The sequence below is a fragment of the Papio anubis genome, chromosome 17 (assembly GCF_008728515.1).
Source record: "Papio anubis isolate 15944 chromosome 17, Panubis1.0, whole genome shotgun sequence".
In the NCBI taxonomy this organism is placed as follows: domain Eukaryota; kingdom Metazoa; phylum Chordata; class Mammalia; order Primates; family Cercopithecidae; genus Papio; species Papio anubis.
The window spans coordinates 42,052,826-42,076,672 of NC_044992.1; the positions used below are offsets into that span (position 1 = coordinate 42,052,826).

At 56.4% G+C, this 23,847-nt stretch overlaps 1 protein-coding gene and 1 long non-coding RNA gene across 13 annotated transcripts in view; one reads left to right on the forward strand and one right to left on the reverse strand.

Moving 5' to 3' along the window:
- Positions 1-26: 26 nt before the first annotated feature.
- Positions 27-7,659, forward strand: LOC110741606. Its single transcript, XR_002518086.2, has 2 exons — positions 27-484; positions 7,349-7,659. It is a non-coding gene; the product is annotated as an uncharacterized LOC110741606 (long non-coding RNA).
- The window catches only part of CACNA1G (calcium voltage-gated channel subunit alpha1 G), a 68,946-nt gene continuing 50,150 nt past the window's right edge, over positions 5,052-23,847 (reverse strand). For 6 of the 12 annotated variants that reach the window (XM_017950556.3, XM_017950557.3, XM_017950562.3 and 3 more), the window contains 12 exons: positions 19,093-19,244; positions 18,226-18,335; positions 17,043-17,176; positions 16,685-16,755; positions 16,488-16,566; positions 16,271-16,392; positions 15,595-15,948; positions 14,778-14,921; positions 12,821-12,955; positions 10,613-10,781; positions 10,160-10,329; positions 5,052-8,672 (listed from right to left, as the gene is read on the reverse strand). In XM_017950556.3, the coding sequence (XP_017806045.2) occupies positions 7,938-8,672; positions 10,160-10,329; positions 10,613-10,781; positions 12,821-12,955; positions 14,778-14,921; positions 15,595-15,948; positions 16,271-16,392; positions 16,488-16,566; positions 16,685-16,755; positions 17,043-17,176; positions 18,226-18,335; positions 19,093-19,244 (2,375 nt within the window). In that variant the 3' untranslated portion in view covers positions 5,052-7,937. The remainder of the gene's footprint in view (positions 8,673-10,159; positions 10,330-10,612; positions 10,782-12,820; positions 12,956-14,777; positions 14,922-15,594; positions 15,949-16,270; positions 16,393-16,487; positions 16,567-16,684; positions 16,756-17,042; positions 17,177-18,225; positions 18,336-19,092; positions 19,245-23,847) is intronic. The other 6 variants (XM_031657556.1, XM_031657555.1, XM_031657553.1 and 3 more) reach the window with 1 other exon arrangement.

A 23,847-nucleotide genomic window follows, 5' to 3' on the forward strand; every position in this document is an offset into this window, starting at 1 on the left:
AAGGGGGAACTGGGATACACAGGCGCTCCCACCCCCGAACAACTCCGTGGGGCCGATGAGTCACTGAGTAGGGGACATTGGGAGAGGGATTTAACAATCCTTCCTAGGAAAAAAGGAATCTTTGAGAAGGTCACGTTCCTCTCCGGAGGGCGGTTTCCTCATCTGTAGAATGGGAAGGGCTTCCGTGCTCAATCCGGAAGCTGACCTCTTCCTCGTCAGGTTCCAGAGGCCACTGGCAGGCGCCACGCTCTGGGAACCGGGGTGTACTGCGCGGGTGTGCACCCGTGAGGCGGGGTGGGGGCCGCAGCATCGTCCAGGGGGCCTCCTATGTCCTCTTAAACTGCTGCCCTTTTAGGCTCTGTGGCCCCCTGACCTTGCCACATCACTTGGGCACCTCTCTGGGCCTCTACTTTCACATCCGTAAAATAGAGACAATCATAGAAGAATCTTCCTCCCAGGGTTCTCTGAGGATTGAATGGAAAAGGTATGCAAAGTGTATCGCCTGGCACACTTAGTGGGGCACCCAACATGTGTGAATTCCCTCTGCTTCAGCCTGATCAGGGTGAGGGGAAGGACAGGCGAAGCCCCAGGAGGAGCCCCACGTGAGTGTCCTTGTCCCCCTCCTAAGGCTGAAACTCTACATTCCCAATCTGTAAAATGGGCTTGTCAGTGCTCTCCTTCCCCTGCTTGCCTCAGCTCTCCTTCTCCCCGTATCCCCTCAGATGTGGGGATGCCTCCATCTCTCAATCCCGCTGTTGCCCTGTCTTCCTTAACACAATCCCAGAAGCCAACTCAGCACCCCTTGTTGGGACTCAGAAGGAATTCTCCTGGGCAGATCTTTCTGCCCTGGCCCTTCTCTTCCCTGCCTTTGCACACAGGTCTGTCCAGTTTCACCCTGGTGACCCCTTTTCTGACCCTTGTTCTCAAGAGAAGGTGTTTCCTTCCTTGGCTGCTCAGCGGCAGGCGTGGGTGGGAGCCAGTAAGAGTGCAGAAGCGACAAACCACTTCTTATCTCTCTGGGCAGGCAGGAGGTCACTAGAAGGGAAGTCTCCTTGGCTATAGGCTATCAGAACCAAGATCTGGCTGGGCATGGGATAAGCGTGGGAGTGGGGAAGACTCCCCCTTCCCAGGCAGTGAGACTGGGGACTCCTACCCCTCCACTGGGCAAGTTCTTTCCGCCCCTTCTTTGTCTGCCCTCTTCCCTTCCACTCATCCACACACATCCTCCCTCTCCTGTCCCCCGACCTTCCTCTCTGGGCAAAAGAATTTACAGAGCTTTACACCTTGTTACAGTGTGCCTTGGGTTATATTTAGTTATGAAGAGTCTGTCTTCCCTGCTAGTCTGAGAGGTCCCCAAGGGCAGGGACTAACTCAGTCCCCTCCAATCCCCCTCTGTACCTTTTATACACTGTATGATCTCAAAAAACTCCTTGATGTCTCTGGGACTTCATTTCTTAAGAAACGTGGACAAGGTGATATCTAAGCTCTCTTCCAGCCCTGGTGGGCCAGGCTTCTACGGCCTAGGCAGCTGGGAGCCTTCCTCTACCCCTTCCATGACCCTTCATCAGCACCCTTCATCAGGTGGCTTCATCAGCACCCACCACCCCTGTGTTTTGACCTTGTCTACCCACCGGCTTCCTCCAACTCTCCCTCCTGTCTCATTCCTTTTCTAGGGCTTGTGGGGTCATAGGCACCAGATCGCTCTGGGCCTTACCATAAAACTAGGAATAGCTCCCTTCCACTTTTGAGTTCCAGAAGTCACCCAAGGAACACCCCTAACCTCTGGGAGGAGACCTGGGGACTTTTCTTTAGGGCCCTCTGGGAGGTGAGCTCCCCAGGCAGACCCCCTTTCTGAGATGGAGAGCCCAGAACTAGCCTGAGCTTCCATCCGGGACTTTCCAGACCCACAGTTGGCCAGGCAGTCCATTGGCTAGAGCTCTAGTTTTGGGCCAGGACCCTTGGGTTCTGGCTTCAGCATTGGAGCTGAGGCACCACCCCTTGTAGCCCCCGGCTTTTCTATTGCAATTGCCTTCCCAAGGCTACAGCACTGGGTTGGGGACTCTGAGGGTGTGGTGGGGGCCCTTGGCGACCCTCACCTTCCCCCATCTCTTTTGAGGCACTGGGGCTTCACCCCTCTGGGCCACTCAGGAAGTGTGTCCCCTTTCAGAGACTCCTTGAATAATAACCACAATATTTCTAGGATGTTATTGTTTTGGTTGTTCTCACCAGAGCAAGAAATCTGAGGCCCTGAGACACCCTACAGCCTGCCCAGGGCCACAGAGCTTATCTCGGCACAGGCAGGAGGTGCCCCACGTCTGCCTGCCGAGGAGGCTGTTTCTGCGCAGTCTCCTTGAGCGGGATGCTCTTCCCGTATCTGTCTTCAAGGCTGCTTGGTGCACTCTCCTACCTACACCCTGTCTCCCTTTCTGGTAGTGGCAAATTTCTTCAAGAGTTCATTCAAGTCCCCCACCCCCTCAAAGCCTTCCTTGGACCTCCCCAACCTAGTCCTGGGCTAGGAGGCTTCCTCCGCTTGTAATCACTGTCTTGCTTACCTTGCCCAGAGGACTGTGGATACCTTGAGGATAGGGACTGAGGTTTGTTTATAACTGTATCCTCAGCACCCAGGACAGTGCCTGGAGAAGCTGGTCCTCAGGAAGTGTTGTTGACCGATTAAGCAAACACCTCATTTCCTAAGAAGGAGTCATAGGCAACAAGGCCACTGCGACATTAGGTACAGTCCCAGCAGTAGGCGCTGCCCACTTTGCTTTTGAGTGTTCAGAACCAAGATGGTTTTTGCTGGAAGGGCTCCCGAGAGAAGCAATAATGGCCTTGTGGGTTGGGCTGCAGCAGAGAAATGGACTAAACCTCTCCCAGCCTTCATGGCCCAAGCCCCATCCTCCCTCCCCAACTGACTGCTGCTCCAGGCAGGACGGATGGAGCATGTGCGGTGCCTCCCCCGCAGTGAGTGTCCCAGGGGAACCCGGCATCAGGGATTTCCTGGCAAGGAGATGGAAAGATAAAATAATTGCAAGGTACAGCTCAGAGCAGGCATGACAGCAGAGAGAAGAAAGCAGAACAGTGGGGGACGGGGAGACCCAGGCACAGGAAATGCTTCGAAGGGGGAAGAGAAAGGTTGGAACTGACAAGACAGAGGGGCAGGGTGTGGAATAGCAAAGCTTCCCCTCCAAGCACCGCCTGATTCCTTTTAGCCCCTTGCGGCTCCTTGGAGGCCTGGAGCACCCCCAAACCAGGCTGTAGCTCCCACACCCCAGCCTACCCCTTGTCCTCTCCCCTGAAGTGGGGTCTGCTTCCTCCAGACCCCAGTCTGGTGGTGACCCCACTGGCCCTCAGTGAGGCTGCCCCTCTGCCACCAACCTGCACTTGATCTGATTTGGCATGCAGGGGAGAGTGCTGGCTGCTGTGCCCGATTCTGGAGTTTTCAAAGCAAGAAGAATTAATTAGTTCTGTGGGCCACAGTCAGCAGATCCCACAACTGGAACCAAGGCTAAGACACGCAGTTTTAAAGTTCTTAGCAGAATCCCCTCTTGGGGCTTAGCTGGAGCAGCTGCCTCCTTGACCTGCCTTGCTGTGCCCTGGAGTGGGACCCCAGGCCACAACTCAACTTGCTTTGAGAGTTCCTTTCCTTCCTGGCAACCACGGTCCTGGATTAGCCCTGGGTCTCCTAGATTCAGGCAGGAGTCATTGAACACCGCGGGCTCAGCACTCAGATGGCGGGGATTCCTGTTTGGGCTTCTCCATACACAAAGTCCTTCAATGGACCCTGCAAGCCTGCTTCCTCCTTCTGAGGTTATACAGAACACCTGTCCCTAGAAGGTGTCCATCAGTGTTGGTGCCCTCTCCCTGGCTTGGTCCCTCTGCAGGAGGGGCACCAGGTGCACCAGGTGAGGGTGCCCTGTGCCGCCACCTGGTGTCTGACGCCCTCATTGCACTGCTGTTGCCAGTCCCGCTCCACAGGCTGCTCAATTGGCCCAAGGAAAGAGAAAATAGACCAAGGGGCACCAGGCTGTGGCAGGTGGGGACTAGGGTGGAGACAAGAGTGAAAGCTGTTTGGAAAGTGGGCGCGGTTTAGGTAGGTAGGGCAGGGCTAGAGGAGAGGAAGAGAGAAGAGGGCAGGATGGGGAAGAGAACAGGTACCATGGGGTTCAAGGGCAGGGTTATGACGTGGAAGGGTGGTGCCTGGGAACCCAGAGTGATTGCAGAGCTACCCTTGGCCGGCTCTTGGACAAGCGTCTGGAGCTGAGGGATGCCTTCTCCAGTGATTGAACCCCTCTCGCCACCATTCCCTATGGCCAAAGGCTGGTGGCCCACCAGGTGGGAGGCTGGGGGCCTCTCTAAGCCTCTGAGTTTGCCATGCGGGGAACACGTGTGCCTATTTGTATGAATATGAATTGTGACTACTTTGGAAAAGCGCCCCCCAGCAAGTCATTTTTGAGCAGGATTCTTCCCATTGTGCCCCATTTCCTCTACACTGAGTAGAGACAGGAGTAGTGTGGGCTGGAGGTTGGCCAGACCTAGGGTCAAATCCCAGCTCTGCCATTCCCTGGCTGTGTGACCATGGGCAATTCACTTAACCTCTCTGACCCCCGCTGCCTCATGGAGAAATAGCAATCAAACTTCCGTGCTAGGATGTTTTGAGGAGTGAGAGACTGCATATGAGCCTCAGATTTGTTTTTATCCCCAGCTCAGCTCACTCCTCTTCCCAGTCCCCACCCCCACACAGACCTTTTCCTGGAGTCTTGGGGGTGGAGGAAGCAGAAGCAGCCAAGCTTGAGGTGGGGGCCTACAGCCGCTGACACAATTTCTTCTGAACCCCAAAGGGGAAGGCTGAGGACAAAGGCGCCAGGGTAGATGTTCCTACTTCTAAAAGCCTGAAGCCCCTAACCAGTTCCATTCTGCCCCTGGAGTCCTCATCCAAGGCCTGCTGCCCCCACCAGCCACTCCCCACCCCAGCCTCCTTCAGTTTCTCCACCCTCTACCCCTACCCGCTACGTATCCCAGAGCAGCATCAAATAACCACCCAGACAGCAGCATGAGGTTAGCAGTCTTGATATTATTATTAAGATCCAGCGGCAGCTGCTTTTCCACCTCAAAACCCTTTTAATGAGACACAACAGTTTCCATCATTGATAAAGATTTTACATCGTTGGGGGGAGAGGTCACAGTTCTCTCCCCGACTCCCCCAAAATACCCACTTTGACTCTACTATTAATATTTCCACATCACTATCCAGAGGACCCCCTCCAGGCACTGCCCTTTTCCAGAGAAACCCTCCAGGCCACAGAGAGGGCTGCTGGCGAGGGAGTAGGTGAGTCTTTTTGTCTTCACCAGGCTGGTCCCTGCAGATCTCTACAGAGCAACCCAAAAGCATAGTAAGTTCACCCCAAATTCCTCGGTCCCTGCTGGGAAGAGGAGGCCAGGGGAGGGGGAACCCAGAAAGAAACAGGCATGCTAAGACTCAACCTAAGCGACTCTCCAGTACTCCAGTGCTGCTGGGCTGTGCAAGTGGTGGTGGTGGTGGCGGCGGGGGGGTGCTGGAAGGGTGGGGGTGGGTAGGAGTCCAGCTCTCTGGCTTCACCTTGACCCAGAATCCTCTAACCACTAGAAGAATAAAAGATCCCAGAACCCCCTGCCCATATCCTCCAACCTCATTAGGGAATAGACAGCTACAGAATTCTACAAAAATATAAAAGCTTAGTCTGCAGATCCAGGTGACAGAACTCTAGGAATTTTGTATAGCTTTGCTTTTTTTAAAAATCTTAAATGGCAGCTCCTACAAGCGCTCCCTCTCCCCACCCAAGGAGGCCAGAGGAAAAAATCTGACATTATTGCACACCCTAAAAGCAGAAAACCAAGCATTGGCTTCAAGGACTGGTATCAGTTCTGTCCAAAAGAGCAATGAGGAAAGCTCTCACCCAGCTTAGAAAACACAAGGCTGGACAGCGCCTCCAGGTCCACTCGCCCGGCAGCCTGGTGCTCCCAGTTCCCAGCTGACCAGGTCAGACAGTGCGTGAACGAGCATTGCCAGTGAGGTTTCAAGAACCCAATCCACTCCTGGGGTTTGAAGGCCTTGGGGGCAAGGGGATAGGGCTGTTCAAGGGAGTGGGGTTGGGACAGATGTTTGGGAGTGGCTAAGTGACAGGCTGCCTGGACCCATGGTCGCCACCTCTTGGCACCAAGATTTCAGACAAGAGAATATTGTCTGCAGTAGCACCAGACAGGTGGCCTGGGCCATGCCACTCCCCCTCTTCCCGCCTGTCTGTCCCTGACCACCTTCAAACCTCCCTTCTCCACGGGCTCCCCCTGGGCAGGCAGCAGCAGCAGCGCATGTAAACATCTTGAGCGCTCGCTCATCACCGCCCAGGGGGCCAGCTCCCCACTCAGCAGCCTGCAGCCTGGCCTCTGACCCTACCACCTCCACCAGAAGGTTGCCTCTGGACGCCCAGCCCTGGACCCTCATCCTCAGGAAGGGCAGCCCAGTCCATTTACACAGCTTAATTCCATTGCGGGCAGGTGGATGAGGTCCCCATCGGGCAGTGCCTGTAATGCCAGTCAGCTAAGCCCACCCCCAAGGGCAGGAGGCTGAAGTCCAGGCAGCTCAGGTCACGCATCCAGCCAGAAGTGTGGCAAATCTGTGCTGAAGCTTCAGGAAGGAAAACCCAGAAACACTTCCCCCCTCCCCCACCAACCCACAGATCCAGATCTGCAGCCTCTGAGGCAACCTCCCCCAGCCTCAGTCGGCCCCATTAACCAAAACAGCTTCATTATGCCAATTTCCAGCTTTCAATGTGCGGCTGATAGCTGTCAGCAGAAATAAGAGTTAATCTGGAATTACTCCCATTCACTGAGCTGCCTAGCTAGAGGAAGCAGTAAAGCTTTGATAGCAGCAGAGGAGACCCTGCCTCCCCAGCCTGCACGAGGCGGAGGGGCTTCTCCTCTCCTTCACAGCTGGGGAGGGCAGGCTAGAGGTGCAGCCTTCCAGAGCAAAGGGTTCAGGTTCTGTCACTCTCAGACACGCACACACTCACACTCATATACACACACACTCATATACACAAACACACACACACTCATACACAAAGAGGCAGCCCTGAAGCTTCCCTCCCCACCGCCCACTCCCCATCTCCAGGATCTCTCTCTCATCAGTGCCATCTGGACCTACCTAACTCTCCATCCCTTTTGCTTTTACTCTGGACCGTGATTAGCTTTTTATTTAGGAAAATTACTTTATTTTATATATATATATAGATATGTATGTATGTATATATAAAAAGATTCCATTTCATTTGTAAAATCTCATTTTTTCTTTTTCTTTTTTTTTTCCCTACAGAAAATGATGACGAGGTTAAAGGAGAAAATAAGTTACATTACAGTTTCCAAAATGGTTCTCGCTCTCCGCTGAAGATGGGCCACCGTTGGGGCTGCAATGCGCTCGCGGTCCCAGCTTGTGCTTTGCAAGAAGAGGGATTATAACTAGACTGTTATTTTAGGTTAAAATAGCCAAGAGACAGACGCCTTCGCCTCAAAAATATTCTGAGACACATAAAAGTAGAAGGAAACAAGTCTCTTCAGTCACAAAATGTCGTACATCCCGCATATACTAGATTCAATTAATTTAATAAAATAGAATATACATAGAGATTCTGCACAGACGTATTGCTTTCTCCCAACAGCTCCTGGTGTTGGGAACCTCAGCTGCACCGGGCCTCTCCTTCTGCCTGGAGCCAGAGTTGCCAGGGCTGCTGCTTTTAACTCTCTTTGGAAGTTCTGCTTGCAGGTACCCAGAGCCACTGAGGCAGGGAGGAGCGCCTCCGCCTCCTTGGTGTCTATATGGAACTTTTGTCAGGAATATAGCCCAGGAGGAGGAGCTAGGACTTGGCACCCAGTGGAGAAAGGTGAGTGGGAAAGTGGGGCAGGACTCAGGGGTCCAGGTCTGCCGGGTCAGAGGATAAACCGGAGAGACTCAGCACATCTTTCTTTGGGGAGGGCGAGGCAGCCATGCTGTCAGGGGGGCCGGAGGCCAAGGGATCCTTGGAGTCGCTGGATGGAGCCCTCCTCCGGAGGCAGACGCCAGGGCTGGGCGGGGGCCGAGGGCCTTGGCTCTCGGGGGGGTCTATGGAGATACTGGGCGGGCTGAGTTTTTTCTTGGGTCGGCTCCCAGGCCCCCCAAGAGGCTGGCCCCCAAGGTTAGAGGCGTCTGTGCCCAGGTGGGGTTGGGAGCCACTGTCCAGGCAGCTGACGGCGATAGAGTGTCTCCTCTGCTCATCCAGCCAGGACGTGGGCCGGCGCTGGCAGCTCTGGGCCTCCACGCTGTAGCACTTCTTCAGGTCCCGTGGGGATGGGGGCTCCTCCTGGCCGCCAGGGGGCAGGAGGTCTCCTGAAATCCAGCTCAGCTCCGTGTCCAACTCTAAGCTGCTTCTGGTCTCTGGAGGGCCCTTGTCCCAGTTGGGTTGTGGGCCTGGGCAAGGGGCTCGAGGGGGCATGTGCTTGGAGATGTTGCTGTGGCTGCGGGAGTGCTGCTGCGCCTGGGTGCTCGACTGGCCCCAGAAAGAGTAGGCCCGGGCCAGGGGCAGGGAGGGCCCACTCACCTCTGCCAGCAGGTCTTCCCGGCTGCCCAGGCCCTGAACGTCCAAGGAGTCAGTCCTTATTGCTGCCTATATGGGGGGCGGGGAGGGCTCAGCCCAGCAGTCTCCTCTCCAGCATGGACTAGCCCTCCTGTCAAGCTGGCTGTGCCCCCCGCCCACCACCACCACGCACTGCAGGACCACCCTACACAGAGGTCCTGGTGGCCGCTCTTACTTGGAGATAGGGGTCATTGCAGCCTGATCTCTGTGGTCCACTATGTCTCCTCTCCCCCCACTAAACCCCGTCTTCCCTCCCCCATGCTCTGGTCTCCCCTCAGCCTGCAAGAATCGCTGTCTCTGCAGCCCCTGCCTCCTGGGCTATGAGAGAGAAGCCAGGCCATCTCTGCTTACTGAGCTGGCTCCTTCACGCCTCCCTGCCTCTGCGTAGATTTCCCCTTTGGCTCTGTATACCCTTCCAGATTGGCAAGAATCCCTCGATTTTACAGACTCAGGTTCTCTGTGACACAGGGTGTGACAGTCTCCATCCCCAAGTAAAACCGACCCCTTCCTCTTCTGTGTCCCTGCTGCCCCCCACACGTGGGTGTCTGGCGGCTGTGAGCTGAGGCTACAATGATCTGATGGCAGTTATGTCTCCACTATTAGACTGTGAGCTTCAGGCGGCAGGGGCTGTGTCCCCGGTGCCTGGCACACAGAGGCTGCTTAGTGACTATTTACAGAATGAATAAGGACTGTGCCTGCTGCCCCAAGCATATGAGATTGAGATTCTCATGTGTCCATGCTCATGCCTTAGGACACACACACGGCATGGGCTGTGGCCTTATGCAGGTGGGCTCTGGGGCCGGGCGTGGTGGCTCACGCCTGTAATCCCAGCACTTTGGGAGGCCAAGGCGGGCAGATCACTTGAGGTTGGGAGTTCGAGACCAGCCTGACCAGCATGGAGAAACCCCGTCTCTACTAAAAACACAAAATTATCCAGGCATGGTGGTGCATGCCTGTAATCCCAGCTACTCGGGAGGCTGACGCAGGAGAATCGCCTGAACCCAGGAGACGGAGGTTGCAGGGAGCCAAGATCGTGCCATTGCACTCCAGCCTGAGCAACAAAAGCAAAACTCAAAAATACAAAACAAAACAAAAGAATGTGGGCTCCGGAAGGTGGGCCCCAGACTTGGCCAAAAGTGAAGACACTTAAAACCTGCCTTGTGCCCCACAGCTCAGCCCAAAGTGTGAAGAATTGGGAGGCAGCTCTGGTTGGTGAGGAAGGAAAGCCCAGAGACTTGGGTTCTACCTCCGACCAGATAGGCGTGACCCTGGGCAAGCACTACCCCTTCTGGTCTCCAGGTCTCCTCAGTGGAACAAGGAACCAGCTGCAAATTTCAAGAAGGCACACACCGCTTCTGCTTTGCCCAGTACTGTGTCCCTGGTATCTGCAACTGAGCCTGGCACATCACTGGCACACAATAAATGTTTGCTGGAAGAATGAAAGTGTCAACTCGGGTCATCACCAGCAGCAGAGGGTCCAGCCCCAGGCCTGTGCCTGCCTTTCCACACCTGCTCACCTGGCGCCTGAGTGGCCTTTGAGCCAAAGGGGAGCGTCCTGGTGGGGGCAGTTTGGGGATGGTGCCCCAGGTTGGGGTGCTGTAGGGCTGAAGCAGATGAGGTGCATCTTTGGGAAGCTGCAGGATGTAGCTGGTGTCTGCTGGCTGGGAGTGAACGGACAAGACGGAGCCTGTGGAGGGAGGGAAGCACGAGAGGGGTGGGGGGAGAGAATGGAGCTGGAGGGTTCAAGGGAGCAGGCTCCCTCCTGAGCCCTCCCTTCCACTCTCTGCCCCTCATCAGGGCCTCTACCCTTACCCCCTGGACTGAAAGCCATTCCCCCAGGCTGGAGGCTCCCCTAAGGTCAGAGAGACCTCTTTGGCTGCCTCAGTTCCCCATCCCCTCAGATCAGGACTGGCTTAGGCCAGGATGGAATCTCCCGTGTGAGCCAAATTGGCCTGCTCCAGCCCTGGTACCTGACTGAGCTTTGGGGAGCCCCCAGCCCCTGTGTCCCAGGGGCCCCTCGGCAATGCTCCCGTGCCGACACATGTAGCTGTCATTGGGCAGAGAGTGCGTTCGGCTGACCCCAGACTTCCGCACGGTCAGTAAGTCTGGTCCTGGCAGCTCCGTGGGGTGGGGCTGTACCTGCAAAAGGAACAGGGGAGGGAGGTGGAGGAAGAGGGTATGTCTGGCTTTGGTAACTGAGGCAGAGCTGACAATAGAAAGCAGCCACGCCCCCCTGCCCAGCCCTCACCCCCGTACCCTCCCAGGACAAGGTAGAGATGGGCATGAGCGTGGCTGGGGAGAGGGGCAGACACATGGATGAGGCCTCCACACGCGGGGAGGAAGCAGGTAGGAGGGGGTCTGGGCAGCCGGGAGAGTCTGCAGGCCCTGCGTCCCACCCCCTGCAAAACTGTACACATTGCATCACCTTTAAGCTCCCACTGTGGTGGTGGAGGGGTGAGGAGGTATCCAGAGAAGGGAGAGCAGCCCCCAGCCCCCAGCCCTGCAGGTGGCTCACGAGCTCATTCTAAAGGCTCCATTTCAAGGCTCTGAAGGGAGTTCCGGTGTCCACAGGGACGGGCTGGAGCCCTGACCCAGAGCAGCTCAGGGGAGGATTAAAAGCTAACAGCAGGCCAGGCACAGTGGCTGGTGGCTCATGCCTGTAATCCCAGCACTTTGGGAGGTCAAGATGGGCAGATCGCTTGAGCTCAGAAGTTTGAGACCAGCCTGGGCAACATGGCAAAACCCCATTTCCAAAAAAAAAAAAAAAAAATTAGCTGGATATGGTGACGCGGCACCCGTAATCCCAGCTACTCTGGAGGCTGAGGTGGGAGGATTGCTTGAGCCCGGGAGGTCAAAGCTGCAGTGAGCTGGGATCTTATCTCTGCACTCCAGCCTAGGCAACAGAGTGAGACCCTGTCTCAAAAAAAAAAAAAAAAAAGCCAACAGCAGCCATTAGCCCCCACAACCCTGCGCTGTCAGGGGAGGTGATGGGGAGAGGACCCTCCCAAGGAGCAGGGACCAGGCAGCTCAGGAGAGCTTGCAGGTTGCAGGCTGTTCATCCAATTCTTACAGCAGCCCCAGGTCCCAGCATAGGGCGTGGGTTGGGTTCAGGTGGGTTGAATGGCAGATGACCACCAGAGGCCTATCACAGCTGGCTCCCTGACCTCCACTTTAACCAATGACTCTGGCAGGTGGGGGTGGAGGCCACATTCAGCTGCTCCCTTAGTGGACAGACTCGGGGTGGGAGTGGGGTTGTTGCTCTGTTTCAGAGAAGGGAGGTACTCAGCCTTGGACTCCAGCATGAGGGAGCCTAGGTTTGTTCTCAGGAGGTTTCTCCATCCCCTTCCCCCTGAACCCTTCGCCCTTGTTCTCAGGGAGGCTGTAGGAGTCCTGTCCCCATGCAGGCCCAGCCAGTTAAATAGCCCCAGCAGGCCTGAGGATGGCTAAGTTGGAGGACAATCTTATTTTGCTTCCCCTCTCAGCCCCAGGCTCCACTCTACCAGCCACCCAAGACCCCTAGGGACACCCCAGCTGGTCCAGTCCCTCAGCTGGGCCCTCCTCCGACAACAGGAGGGGAACGGTCGGTTGGTCGGGAGGAGAGGGCTGCTCGCAGTCAGAAGGGACTGGAGCTGGAGAAGGGAAAGGGTAGGGAGGTTGTCAGAGCACAGAGAAGCCCCTCCCACCCCACTGAGTTTGGTGAAGACACAGGGACACACAGGGACAGTGACGGAGGAGACAGGAACAGCGCCCCAGGTGAAGAAGGGCATGGCAGTGGTGGCAGAGATGCGGCTCTCACCCACCACGTGGTGTGAAGGTCTCATATTGTGGGGGTGGGGTGGGGAGGAGGCGGGCAGGGACAGGGAGGGCTGGCTTGCACAGGGCTCCAAATGCATAGACTGACTCTGATGACACCTGTTCTGGGCCGTGTCACTCCTGGATTCACTTTTTCATAATGGCTGCCCCTATAGCCTTCAGGGCAAGACCCCAATTTAATCTTCTCTAATCTCTTTGTCCCCTCTTCAGGTGCCCCACCGAGGGCCTGACAGTTGATGCCTCTGGGTGGAACCTGGCAGCAAACTGAGAGGAGGCAGCCAGGACCCTCGCTGGGCCGATCTGGAGCCCTGCAGCCAGCCCAGCCCTGGGGGTGGCCGGGAGCAGTGAGGGCAGTGTGTATGTACATTGCTCTCCGGGGCACTAAGTAAGAGTGTGTGCATGTCATCAGGCAAAGAGTCATCCGTCAGAGCTAGAGAGCAGGACGGTTCAGACACAATCTCTGACGTCAGAGACAGAGCCTCCATCTCAGCTAGAGGGATCTAGACAGGGAGAGAGATGATCAGGCATGAGAAACCAGGACAGCGCACACGCGCGTGCACACACACGCGCTCTCTCTCAGTCCCCACTTCCCCCTTTTCACGAAGCACGGGGCGGGGTGGGGGGAAGGCATCCCTTCTCTCTCCCCACCCTCTCCCCAAACAAGCTGACAATGCCTCCCCGCACCCACTTCAACCCCCTGCTCTGATCAGAGAGGCTGCGGCAGGCACTGAAGAGCCAGAGCAAACACTGACAAAGCAAGGAGATACAGAAACACAGAAACGCATTCTAAAGATACCCCAGGAGCCTTCCCAGCCCCTCCCACACCACCACCACCCAGGGAGGGAGCGGGAGGACCGAGGGCTTTCGACTCTCAAAAAGATAATACCCGAAAAAAAAAAATGAAGAAAGGCCAGCAAAGCACTGTCTCTCCTATCGGCACAGACAGAGCGGCATGGGGGGCGCCGGGGACAATGCCGCCAATCTGATGGCTGTTTTCTGCCTATTCTCTCGGCTTCCAACAGCCTGGCAGGACTTGGCCTGCCCCCAGATTCTGGCTTCTCCCCTCGTGGGCCCTCCTCCGCCTGCCTGCAGCCTGCCCGCCCTCTCCAACTTGGGCTCTGGGAGGTGCTCTCATCCCATTGGCCTGAAGTGGGCACACTCCAGTGGGCTGCCACACCATCTGGCTGGCTCACTTGGGACCCAGGGGGTGCCTCAGTGCCCACAGGATGCTAGGGGACAGTTGGGCCATCCCTCCCGGAGCCCCATCACCTTCCCATCATGTCCTCTTCTCCCACAACCTTTCCCTGTGAGCCTCTTTCAGGAAGGGGAGGCCTCGGAACGGGACTCACTTTCCCACGATCATTCTAGGTCATTGCCAGATCCCAACAAGAGGCAAGATCCCTTCCCACGTGAGGATCACTGTCCATTTTTTTTGGATCAGGCTAAAGGTTTCCTAAGAACCTGCCTGCCCGACACCCAAAAGGGCCTCTGGAGGACTCAGCTTTTCTATCTCCAACTGACACCTGTCTCCACTCCGGGTCTGCAGCTTCTCACCTAGGTGGAGGGAGGGTGGGGCCCTCTGTCACGTGGTAGTGAGTGGTGGTAGGGGATCAAGGGGAGGAGAGGAGGGCAGGAGCAGCCCAGAAAGCAGAAGACCTGGAATTAGATGAGACTGGGGGAGAGGGCCCTGTGGTGCTGTGGGAAGGGGCTGGGCTTGGGCAGGAAAGCAAGTCCTATTTCACACCAAGTTCTCAAAATCCACTCCCAGCCGGAGCTTTCTATCTCTCCCAGGACAGAAATCAGTGGCTCCTGACAGCACTCGCCACGCCCAGTGGGCTCCACGGCTCAAAAAACCACCAAACCGAGGACTGGCAAGTGTGTGCTGGACACGAGCGGATAGACAGACTGCAGCTTGGCAGCGGGCTCCCTGGCCACCTACACTGTCTCCGGAAGCCCTCCTCCCTGGATCTACCTCCTTCCCTCCACCCCCTAAGGTCCCACTGCTAACTTATCTTCTGCTGCACCCCCCTTTTCTCTTCCAGATTCTTACAAATCCCCTCTCCCCTCCCCAAGCTCCTCCTCCACACACCCTTCTCATCAGAGGGGCAATCTCAGTAGCCCTGCCTTCCAGCTCTTTTCTGGAGGTGATCTCAGCCTAGAAGAAGCCCCGACTGTCTCTTGCACTCAACTGAGGCCCCGAGGCTGCACTTTCTACAGATACCCAGTGGGCAGGGAACACCCTCAGCTTCCCCAGAAGCATGGCACAGCGTGGCACAGCCCGGCGCGGTCAGGGGAGCGGGCACAGCACAGGGGCACAGTAACCTGTGGGTCGGAGCCGCCCAGGCTGGGGGCAGAAGGGAAGGCAGAGGGCTGGCCACCTGGGCCTGCCAGCTCGTCCATCAGCTTCAGCTCCCACTCCAGGGAGCCCTGGATCAGCAGGGATATGGTGTCAAACAGCTGCCTGTCCTGGGGAGCCAGCCCGTAAGGGGAGCCGGAGAGGCAGGGGAGCAAGGGTCAGAGGGCAGTGATGGGAAGTGTTGTGGAAGAGGATTGACGAGAGACACAGAGGGAGAAAGAGGTGAAACCCAGACAACACACATGCACATGTGCGCACACACATACACACACACAGCAACAAAGAGACAGAGGAGTGGGTGGGGAAGAGGGAAGGTGGGAGGAGGAAGGAAAGATGGGAGATAGAAGATGAGTAGAGCCCACGTTGGTGGGGAGAGAGAGAGAGAGGTAAAGAGAAGATAAAAGGATGGAGAGATGGAAGAGAATCAGGCAGGTTAAAAGGTGGGTAGGAAAGAGATTTGGCAGTTGGGCAAGGGTAAGAAAGAAACAGGAAGGAAACAGAAAACTTAGCCTTGAACCTATGAGTCAGGAAGGGAAGGCCAGACCAGGCTGGAGGAGCAGGGCATGGCTAGGCTGGCCTGTCTGCCCGGGTAGCCCTGTGGGGTGAGTGTGGGCAGCCATCCCTGGGGAGGGGCGGTGACTGCTCGCTCAGTATCCAGGAGGGAGGGCAGGAGGCTCCAGGAGGAGCCCTAGGGTTTGTGTGCTGCCTGCTTGGCTCCCGCCCGCCACCCTCCATACCCTTCTGCCCCAGCTCCTCTCATGGCCAGGGTGGGTGTCTGCTCACCGAGGGGTGCTCCAGGGAAAAGTGGGAGGCTGATCTCGCATGGGCCGCTGGGTGCAGGGCCCCAGGCTTGGGGCTGTCGGGGCTGTCGGGGCCCTCGACCCCAGGCCAGAGGAAGGGGCTGCCCAGCGGCGAGTGGGGCTGGGGGCTGAGGGTCTTCATCTCCAGCTCCAGCTCAGCCTCCAGCTCAGCCTCCTCCTTGGCCTCCTTGTTGCTCTCCTCCAGGTGCTTCATCAGCACAGCGATCACCACGTTGACCAGCACGAACTGGGCCGTCAGCACGAAGGACACAAAGTAGATGGGCGAGATGACCGTGTTGTAGCAGGTGGACTCCTGGTCACAGTCCCGGAGGGTGTCCTGAGGTGGGAGGAATAGAGGGGTGAGGCTGGGGAGGACAGTGGTTGGAGCTGTTGTGGAAAATCAGGTCACTGGTGTCACAGAGCATTGGAGGAGGGGAAGGAAGGGAAGGAGGGAGTGTTTGGGGGGCAGAGGAGCATTAGATGCTGCCTGGGGAAGTGTGAGTCAGAGCATGTTCCTGAGAGAGGGAGTTCCAGAGTGTTCTAGCACAGGGGAGAGAAGGTCACATGCTTTTATTTGTGGCCAATTCATCTTCCCAAGGAATCCTAGCTCAGGAAGTGGGGCTGCCTCCCTGGAGCCTAGGCCAACCCTGGGCCCTTACCTTCATAATGCCGTTCCAGTTGTCACCTGTGGAGACTCGGAAGAGGGTTAGGAAGGCCATGCCAAAGTTCCGAAAGGTGGCATGCCGGCCCAGGCCCTCACAGGGGTGTGTCTCGTCACACTCTGGGGGAGGAGGGAAAGGGGGAGAGGCCCATGTTAGTCCAGGAGGCCCCTGGTCTCCAGTCCTGGCTCCTCCATCCTCCCCTACTCCAACTCACCCAGGTCTCCAAAGAGCTCCACGCCCAGAGCTGCAAAGATGAAAAACAACAACATGAAGAGAAGTCCCAGGTTCCCCACCTGGAAAAGAGAAGAAGAAATAGAAACGATGCCGCTGGGTCTCCCAGTCAGCTTCTCTGAGCCCCTGCCCTCTGGAAAGCACCTCCCCCTCCCCAGAGGCCCCCCACTTTCCGGCTACCTGGGGCAGGGCCTGCATCACCGTGTCCAGCAGCGCCCGCATGCCCACAGCCATCTTCAGCAGCTTCAGCACTGCAGAACAGGACAACGTCATGAGCTGGCCCCTTTGGGTCCCTGGCCAGACAGCTGGCAGAGTCAGGGCCAGGGTTGGGCTGGGGCTGCTGGGATGGCCGTCCCCGGGCCAGCCAGGTTGCATCCCCACCCTCAGCCCTGTCCCCAGCCTCCCTTGGCAGAGGCTGGGAGAAAGACCCCTGGGAACCCACAGCCACCCAGGCCTTGGCGAGCCACAAAGCCGACCCTTGCTCTGTCTCCCTAGGCTGGTCACCCTGGGAGGGCAGGTGCGTGGGCTGGGCACCAACCTCGGGCAATGCGCAGTACCCTCATGATGCGGATGATGGTGGGGTTGATGGGCAGTGAGGCGTTGACCTCGATTTCCTCCAGTGTGATGCCCATGATGGACAGCAGCACAATGGCCAGGTCCAGCTGGTTCCACCTGGAAAGCCCAGAACACAGCTCCCTGAGTGGGGGGAGGGGTTCCTGGAGGAGGGGGCAGTTGTGGCACGGAAACACAGGGCTGGAAAGGAAGGCAGACATCAGCGGGTCCAGCCTCCCATCCCACAGAGAAGAGGCGTGGCTTATCTAAGGCCACACAGACAACTGGTGGCATGAGTAGGACTAGGACTTTAGCTCAAAAGCCTCTGCTTTTCATTTATATTCATTTTTTTAAATTTAGCACTTACATGGTGTTTACTATGCACCAGGCACTTTTAAGGGCTTTACAAATAGGAACTCACACCTGCAGTCCCAGCACTTTGGGAGGCTGAGGTGGGAGGATCACTTGAGCTCAGGAGTTCGAGAACAGCCTGGGCAACACACTGAGACCCTGTCTGGACTAAAAATAAAAATAAAAAATAATCAGCTGGGTGTGGCAGTGGGTGCCTGTAGTCCCAGCTACTTGGGAGACCAAGGTGAAAGGACAGCTTGAGCTCAGGAGGTCAAGGCTGCTGTGAGCCATGACTGAATTGCTACACTCCAGCCTGGGCATCAGAGCAAGACTCTGTCTCCAAAAACAAACAAACAAACAAACAGACACCAACCTCAAAACCAAATAGGAATTCATAATCTCACAGCTCTATGATGTGGATACTATTATTTTCTCTCATTTTACAAATGAGGAAACTGAGGCACAGAGAGGTTAAGTAACTTACCCAAGGCCACCAGCTACTAAGCAGTGAGACCAGGGTTCAAATCCGGTTCAGGCAGTCTGGCTCCAGGCTCTGTGCTCTTAAGTCCCAGGCTAGGTCACACTGATTTCTAGCTGCCAGCATCCCCCAGGCCCTGTCTTGTCAAATTCTTTCCATGCCTTCCCATCTCCTGGTCCTGGATGGTCCCTAGTCCCCTATATCAGCCACAGGGTGGGGGCTGAACCTCAGGAATTAAGAAAGGTCTTTAGACACTAGGTCTTCCTGGGTATTTCCCCAAGAGACTCAACCCTTTCTATCTCTATGCAAGTCCCCGAGACCCCCCGCCCTTCTCCGTTACCTGTCCTGGAAGAACCGACGGAAACCAAAGGCCACAAGTTTGAAAACTGACTCCAAAACAAAGATGACAGTGAAGATGTAGTTGCAGATCTTCAGAGCTTCATCCAGAATCTGGCAGGGATGGGGGCAAGATGCAGGGTCCCTTAAGGCCCAGGCCCCAGCCCCTCCATCATACTGCCCAAGTCTGAGAGGCAGAGGGACTCTAAGAAGACCTGTCTTCTCTGTTCCCGCCATGATGGCTGGCCATTAGCCACCACCCCAGAAGGGACTAGGGTACTTGTTCACATGAATGAATCAACCTTATGCTAAAGGATCTTTCTCCTTGGGAAATGGTGAGGAGATCACATGAGAATGTGCTAGATGACACAGTATGCCAGGACTGGAAGGGGCCTTGTGCATTACAAATTCAACCCTCTCATTGGACAGATGGGGAAACTGAGGGCTGGAAGACAGCCAAGGGAGGCTGACTGGAGAAGTGGCAAGGTCATAGGTGAGCTGTGGAGCTGGACATTCACTAGAATCTCAACTCCAGAAGGGCAGGCATCCATCTGCCTTCTTTACCCTCAAAGATCCAGAGCGCAGCTCATAGTAGACACTCAACATTTGCTGGGTGAAGAAACCAGGTCCTCCACTCCCTTTCTGTGTGACCTTGGCCACATCAACTAACATCTCTGAGCCTCAGTGTCCTCATCTATAAAACAAAGATGATAGCCACCTCCAAGGGGCACAAGAGGAACCCATGTAACGTGCCCAGCACTTGCTTGGCACAGAGGTACCCTGGCTCAGGCTGCGTTAACCCTGCCCAGAGGTTCCACAGGAACCTCTGGAGGGTGGGGGGGGGCCAGATGGCTGGTCCACTCGCTCCTACCTGGGGCTGCTGGTAGTGCTCCATGGCCATGGTGACCACGTTCAACCCGATGACACCTGTGATGAAGAGATCCAGGTAGTGGCTGGTGCACAAGTGGTGGACGAGGAGCCGGAAGCGGGAGTAGTCGGAGTAGTAAGGTTTGCACTGGGCTTCTGATGGGGCGGGGGGAAGAGCAGAGCAAGCATCAGGCTCCTGCGCCCTGCACCCTTCCACCCCCAGTCCCTCACAGCCACCAGCCTCTAACGCCAGAGCTGAAACATTCCAGTCATCACCATCCTCGCCCTCCCCACGCTGCCCCTTGGTGGGGGCAGCCGTCTGGGCATGTCCCCCTCCAAGCATCTGTTGTGCTGGCTGCAGTTGAGGGCAGGATGGATCAGGACATGCAGAGCCCCCCACCTACATTAGACGCCAGGTGAGCCCCCTCCCCTAGGCAGCCTCCAAAATCCACCAGCCCCTCATTACACCCTCGACTCAGTGTTCCGCAGCAAGGCCAGATCGATACGATGAAAAGCAACTGGTCAGGCTCAGAGGATGCTCCATCAACAGGGAGGCAAAGGCTTTTACTCCTTCACCAAGCTCAGCCCCTCGGGGGAGCAGAGGAGATTACACAGAGCTGGGATTTGGAGATAAAACCGGAGATTGGAAATTGGACATCTTCTTGGCTGGCTGCACTGACCCACCCAGCGGGCCTCCAGAGGGCAGGGCCTGGGTCTCTTGCACCCTCATGTCAGCGAGGGAAGAGGGGAGGCGTTGGGGCTCTGCTCCATCCCAGACTCAAGCTGGGAGGGCCCCACCTGTTGGACTCACCCAGTTTCTAATGAGGCACTGCCCAGCCTGCTCCTGGGTGTTTGGGCAGCCTTAGATTGCAGGCCGGGCTGGAAGCACTGTCTGAGATCTGTCAGAGGCACAATATTTCTCTTGTAATTAGTGAACCACTTAGTTATGAAAATCACGGAGCCAGAAGGTTGGACTGCCAAGGAGGCAGAATAAATCTGGGGGCAGGAGATTTCAGGGGGCCCTCTTCCAGGTGCTGACAAAGAGCCAAGCCAAGTTGGGGCCCATGTTCTCGGGAGGAGGTTGGGACAGATTGGTCTCTCATGAAGCCATAAAGAAGGAAGAGGCTCCTCGTGGGGAGGTGTGCGGCAGCCTCAGGTCCCAGACAGCCCTTCCCCGTCTCAGGAGGTCTAGGAGGAAGCCAGCCAGTGAGGGCTGCAGCCTCTGAGGCCTGAGCCAGGGGGTAGCTGGCTCAGGGGCAGCAGGAAGCTTTGGGCCCAGGCCAGCTCAGATTAACTGTCCTTTCCCATGCATAGGACCATTGAACAGAGAGGTAAACTGAGGCAAGGAGCGGCCTGGGGTGGGCCCCCACCCGAGGCTGAAGGAAGAAGAGCACCCAGGTATTGCACATCCAGCCTCGTGGGCTGCCATGCTCCAGGCCCACCCGGCCACTCTCCAGCATCGGCCTTGAAGTGTGGATGACCACGGAGCAGACAGTCCCCGGCACTCTGCTGCGCCTTAGACATGCATGAGGCCATCTTCCTGTTTTCAGAGATTGGCCAGCCAACTGTGGCTCTGTTTGTTCAAGAACACAGCCCCAAGAGTGTGGGGCTGGAGAGCCTGGGGCAAGGGAGGACAGGAGGCTATGGGTCATCCACAACGCGATGGTAGAGGGTGGGCTGGGTGGGCCGGGCCTCTTCCTTCCTTCCTTCAGTACCACAAGAACCAGAGGGCGCTAGTCGCCCTGCGTTGCCTGAGCAGCCGGAACGCTTTCTCTGCATTAATCTCCATAAATGCCGAGAGCACCCGATCCCATTATGCTAAAATATGAATGGAGAATTAACTAAAATGTTTGAATACAATTAGGTTAGAAAAAGCGGCTCCTTATTAGCCCCATCATTAGCTGAGACAATGTAGAGGAGAGGCTGGGAGAGTTGCCCCCTCTCCCCGTCACGCCAGCCTGACTCTGTAGGCAGTTCCAGGCCAAACGGAGCGGCTATTCCCACCAGCTCTACCTTCTGGCCTTGCCCTAGGAGTCTGTGGGGTGGGTGGGCTTCAATTCAGCCGGGACCCTCCTCCAAGAGGTCCAGAAGGAAGGCGGGACAGGAGGACTGAGGCAGAGCATCTGCTTAGAGACAGATCCCGGCCCCTGAGGTCTGTACAAAGGCCCCTCCACCCTGGCCCCTACCCCAGACAGCAGTTGCTGAGGCTGCCAGAAATCCCCCATTAGAGCGCAGGTCCAAAGAGTACCAGGCCAATCTGATCAGCATCTCCTCGGGCAACCCCTTTGTTTTTCAGAGGGAGAGAATGAAGCCAGGCAAAAAGTGAGTCATTCAGCTAGCTACTAGGCATGACTGAGCTGGACCTGAACTTCCAGCCCGAGGCCCTCGCCAGTTGCCAGGTGGGTGCAGACACAGGGCTTTGAGGCTTTGGCCCAGTGGATGCCCCTGGCCTCCACAGTTAGGGCCTGGTGATGCCACCCCCCTTTGCTGCTCTCTGGACCTCGGCTCTGCAGGCAAGCACCTGGGTGTGGAAAAGAAACAGAAACCCCCTAGGAGGAGCCTTGGGCAAGCCTGCTGCTTTGAGAGCTCCAACCATAGCCCAGGAGGAGCCTGGACCTGTGGTCACTGAGGCATTGGTAGCTGTGGCACCACCTCCCTGCCTTCCACCAGGATGAGCTGCCTTAGGTGGAGAAAATACCAGAGTCAGACAGTGGGGGGAAGGGCACATCTAGGGCGGCCCAGGCCCCCAGTTAGGGGCAGGGAGAAAGGAGGGGTGCAGAAGGAGGGCTGCAAGGCAACAGGCACAGTGAGTTAGTAAGAGTCACGGGGAGCCCAAGGCACGGCCAGGGTGGAGGGTTTGCAAAGGGGAGTGGCAATGAGTAGGCAGAAGACAGGGGTCACTCCCAAGGACACAGGCCCCCCACGGCAGAGGCCACACCTTCAGCTGCCGTGGCCAGGCCTGATCACTGGGTCCCGGCCTGGTGGAAGGAAAGAGGGTGAGTGAGTGGAGGTCGATGCCGCAGGTGGCCAAGGAGAGTGGAACTGGTGTTGGAGGCTTAGCGGTCCCATGGGGCAGCCTAATGACCCGCAGCCCCGGTCCCTCCCTCCATCTGGGAAGCCGGGGTGGACCCAGGTGTCTGGTCAGGCCCATTCCCCAGCTAATCACAGGGTCTGCTCTTCTGCCTTTCCCTAGGGTCTGGCTCTCCCCGTCCTGCTGGGAGCAGCACCAGGACAGGAGTGCTAGCAGGGAGGTGTGGTGCACGTGTTTGATTCCCAGCAGCCCTGGACTGCGTTTAACTCTGTCCCCATCCCCCTGGTGGGTAGACCAGTGCATCTGCACCGCTGTAGGAGAACCTCTGGGGTAAGGCCCAGGAATCTGTGTTTATGTTTTCCAGGCGATTCTTATGCACATGGAAGCTTAAAAAGCTCTGGCACAGGCCACGCAGAACTCCAGGTCCTGGGAAGTGGGATATGGGATGATCTGAGCCATTATTGGGGGTCTCTGAGTCCTCATCAACAGCCAGGGAAGGTAACTGGTTTACACGCCTGTGTGTGCCACCCCAGGATACAGTGGGGTCTATCCACTCCAGGAGCACAGCAGAAGGTACCCGGAATGGGAGTGCAGTGCAAGGATCACGGGAGTGTTTAGCACTGAGTGGGCGAGTCACATCTTAGGGGCCGTGAGAGTCTGCATGTGTTGATTTCTGGGATAACATCCCAGGTGGAAAAGTCTCTGTGGGCCAGCCCTGTGTTAGGATGTTTTGGGGTGAGTGTGAAAGTGTGCAAACTTCAGTCTATAGGCCAAGTGAGCCCATAAGGGAAAAGCTGAAGGCCACTTCTTCCCTCCTTCCCCTCATCCCCTAACAAGCCACGAATTTGCAAGACAGCCTGATGCAGAGATGTGGGGACCCTGGCAATCCAGACACAAACCAGCTAAAGACTCCTGAGCCCCAGCGAGACAGTCTCTCAATGCCAAACGCCACTGCTTAGCCTCATGGGGCCATAGTGCAGACGGCCTCAGGGATGACGTACTGAATGGAGGCTCAGGGGTTCTCTCTTGGGTGGGTCCCTGAGGCCCCACAGATCATGATGCCCAACATCCCCAGGGCAGCATCTGCCAGATTCTGGCTTCCGGGGGAGTGGGGAAAGTGGAGAAAGGTACAGCCAGTGGTTCCCAGCATGGGGGTCCTTATGTTCTCTCTCTCTCTTTTTTTTTTTTTTGAAATGGAGTCTCGCTCTGTCACCCAGGCTGGAATGCAGTGGCGTGATCTGGGCTCACTGCAACCTCGGCCTCCTGGGTTGAAGCGATTCTCCTGCCTCAGCCTCCCGAGTAGCTGGGATTATAGACGTGAGCCACCATGCCCGGCTAATTTTTGTATTTTTAGTAGAGATGGGGTTTCACCATGTTGGCCAGGCTGGTCTCAAACTCCTGACCTCATGATCCACCCGCCTCAGCCTCCCAGAGTGTTAGGATTACAGGTGTGAGCCACCACGCCCGGCCCTTACATTCTTTCCAATACTTCAAAAAGCTTGAAAGAAACCCTATACTTTGCCTGTGTTAAGGCCCCACAGACTAATTTAATGATGAAATGGTCTTTCTTTGCCATCATTTAGTGCATAACCTTCTGCAGCTCAGAAGCTGTGATTAGCAATTAGATGCGCCTCTGATTAGTAAAAATGATGAAAGAAAGTCATTATTGAAGTGCTCGTAACTTCATAGACAGCCTTCGAAAATGTGGGGTCTGTTGCAGGAGATGAT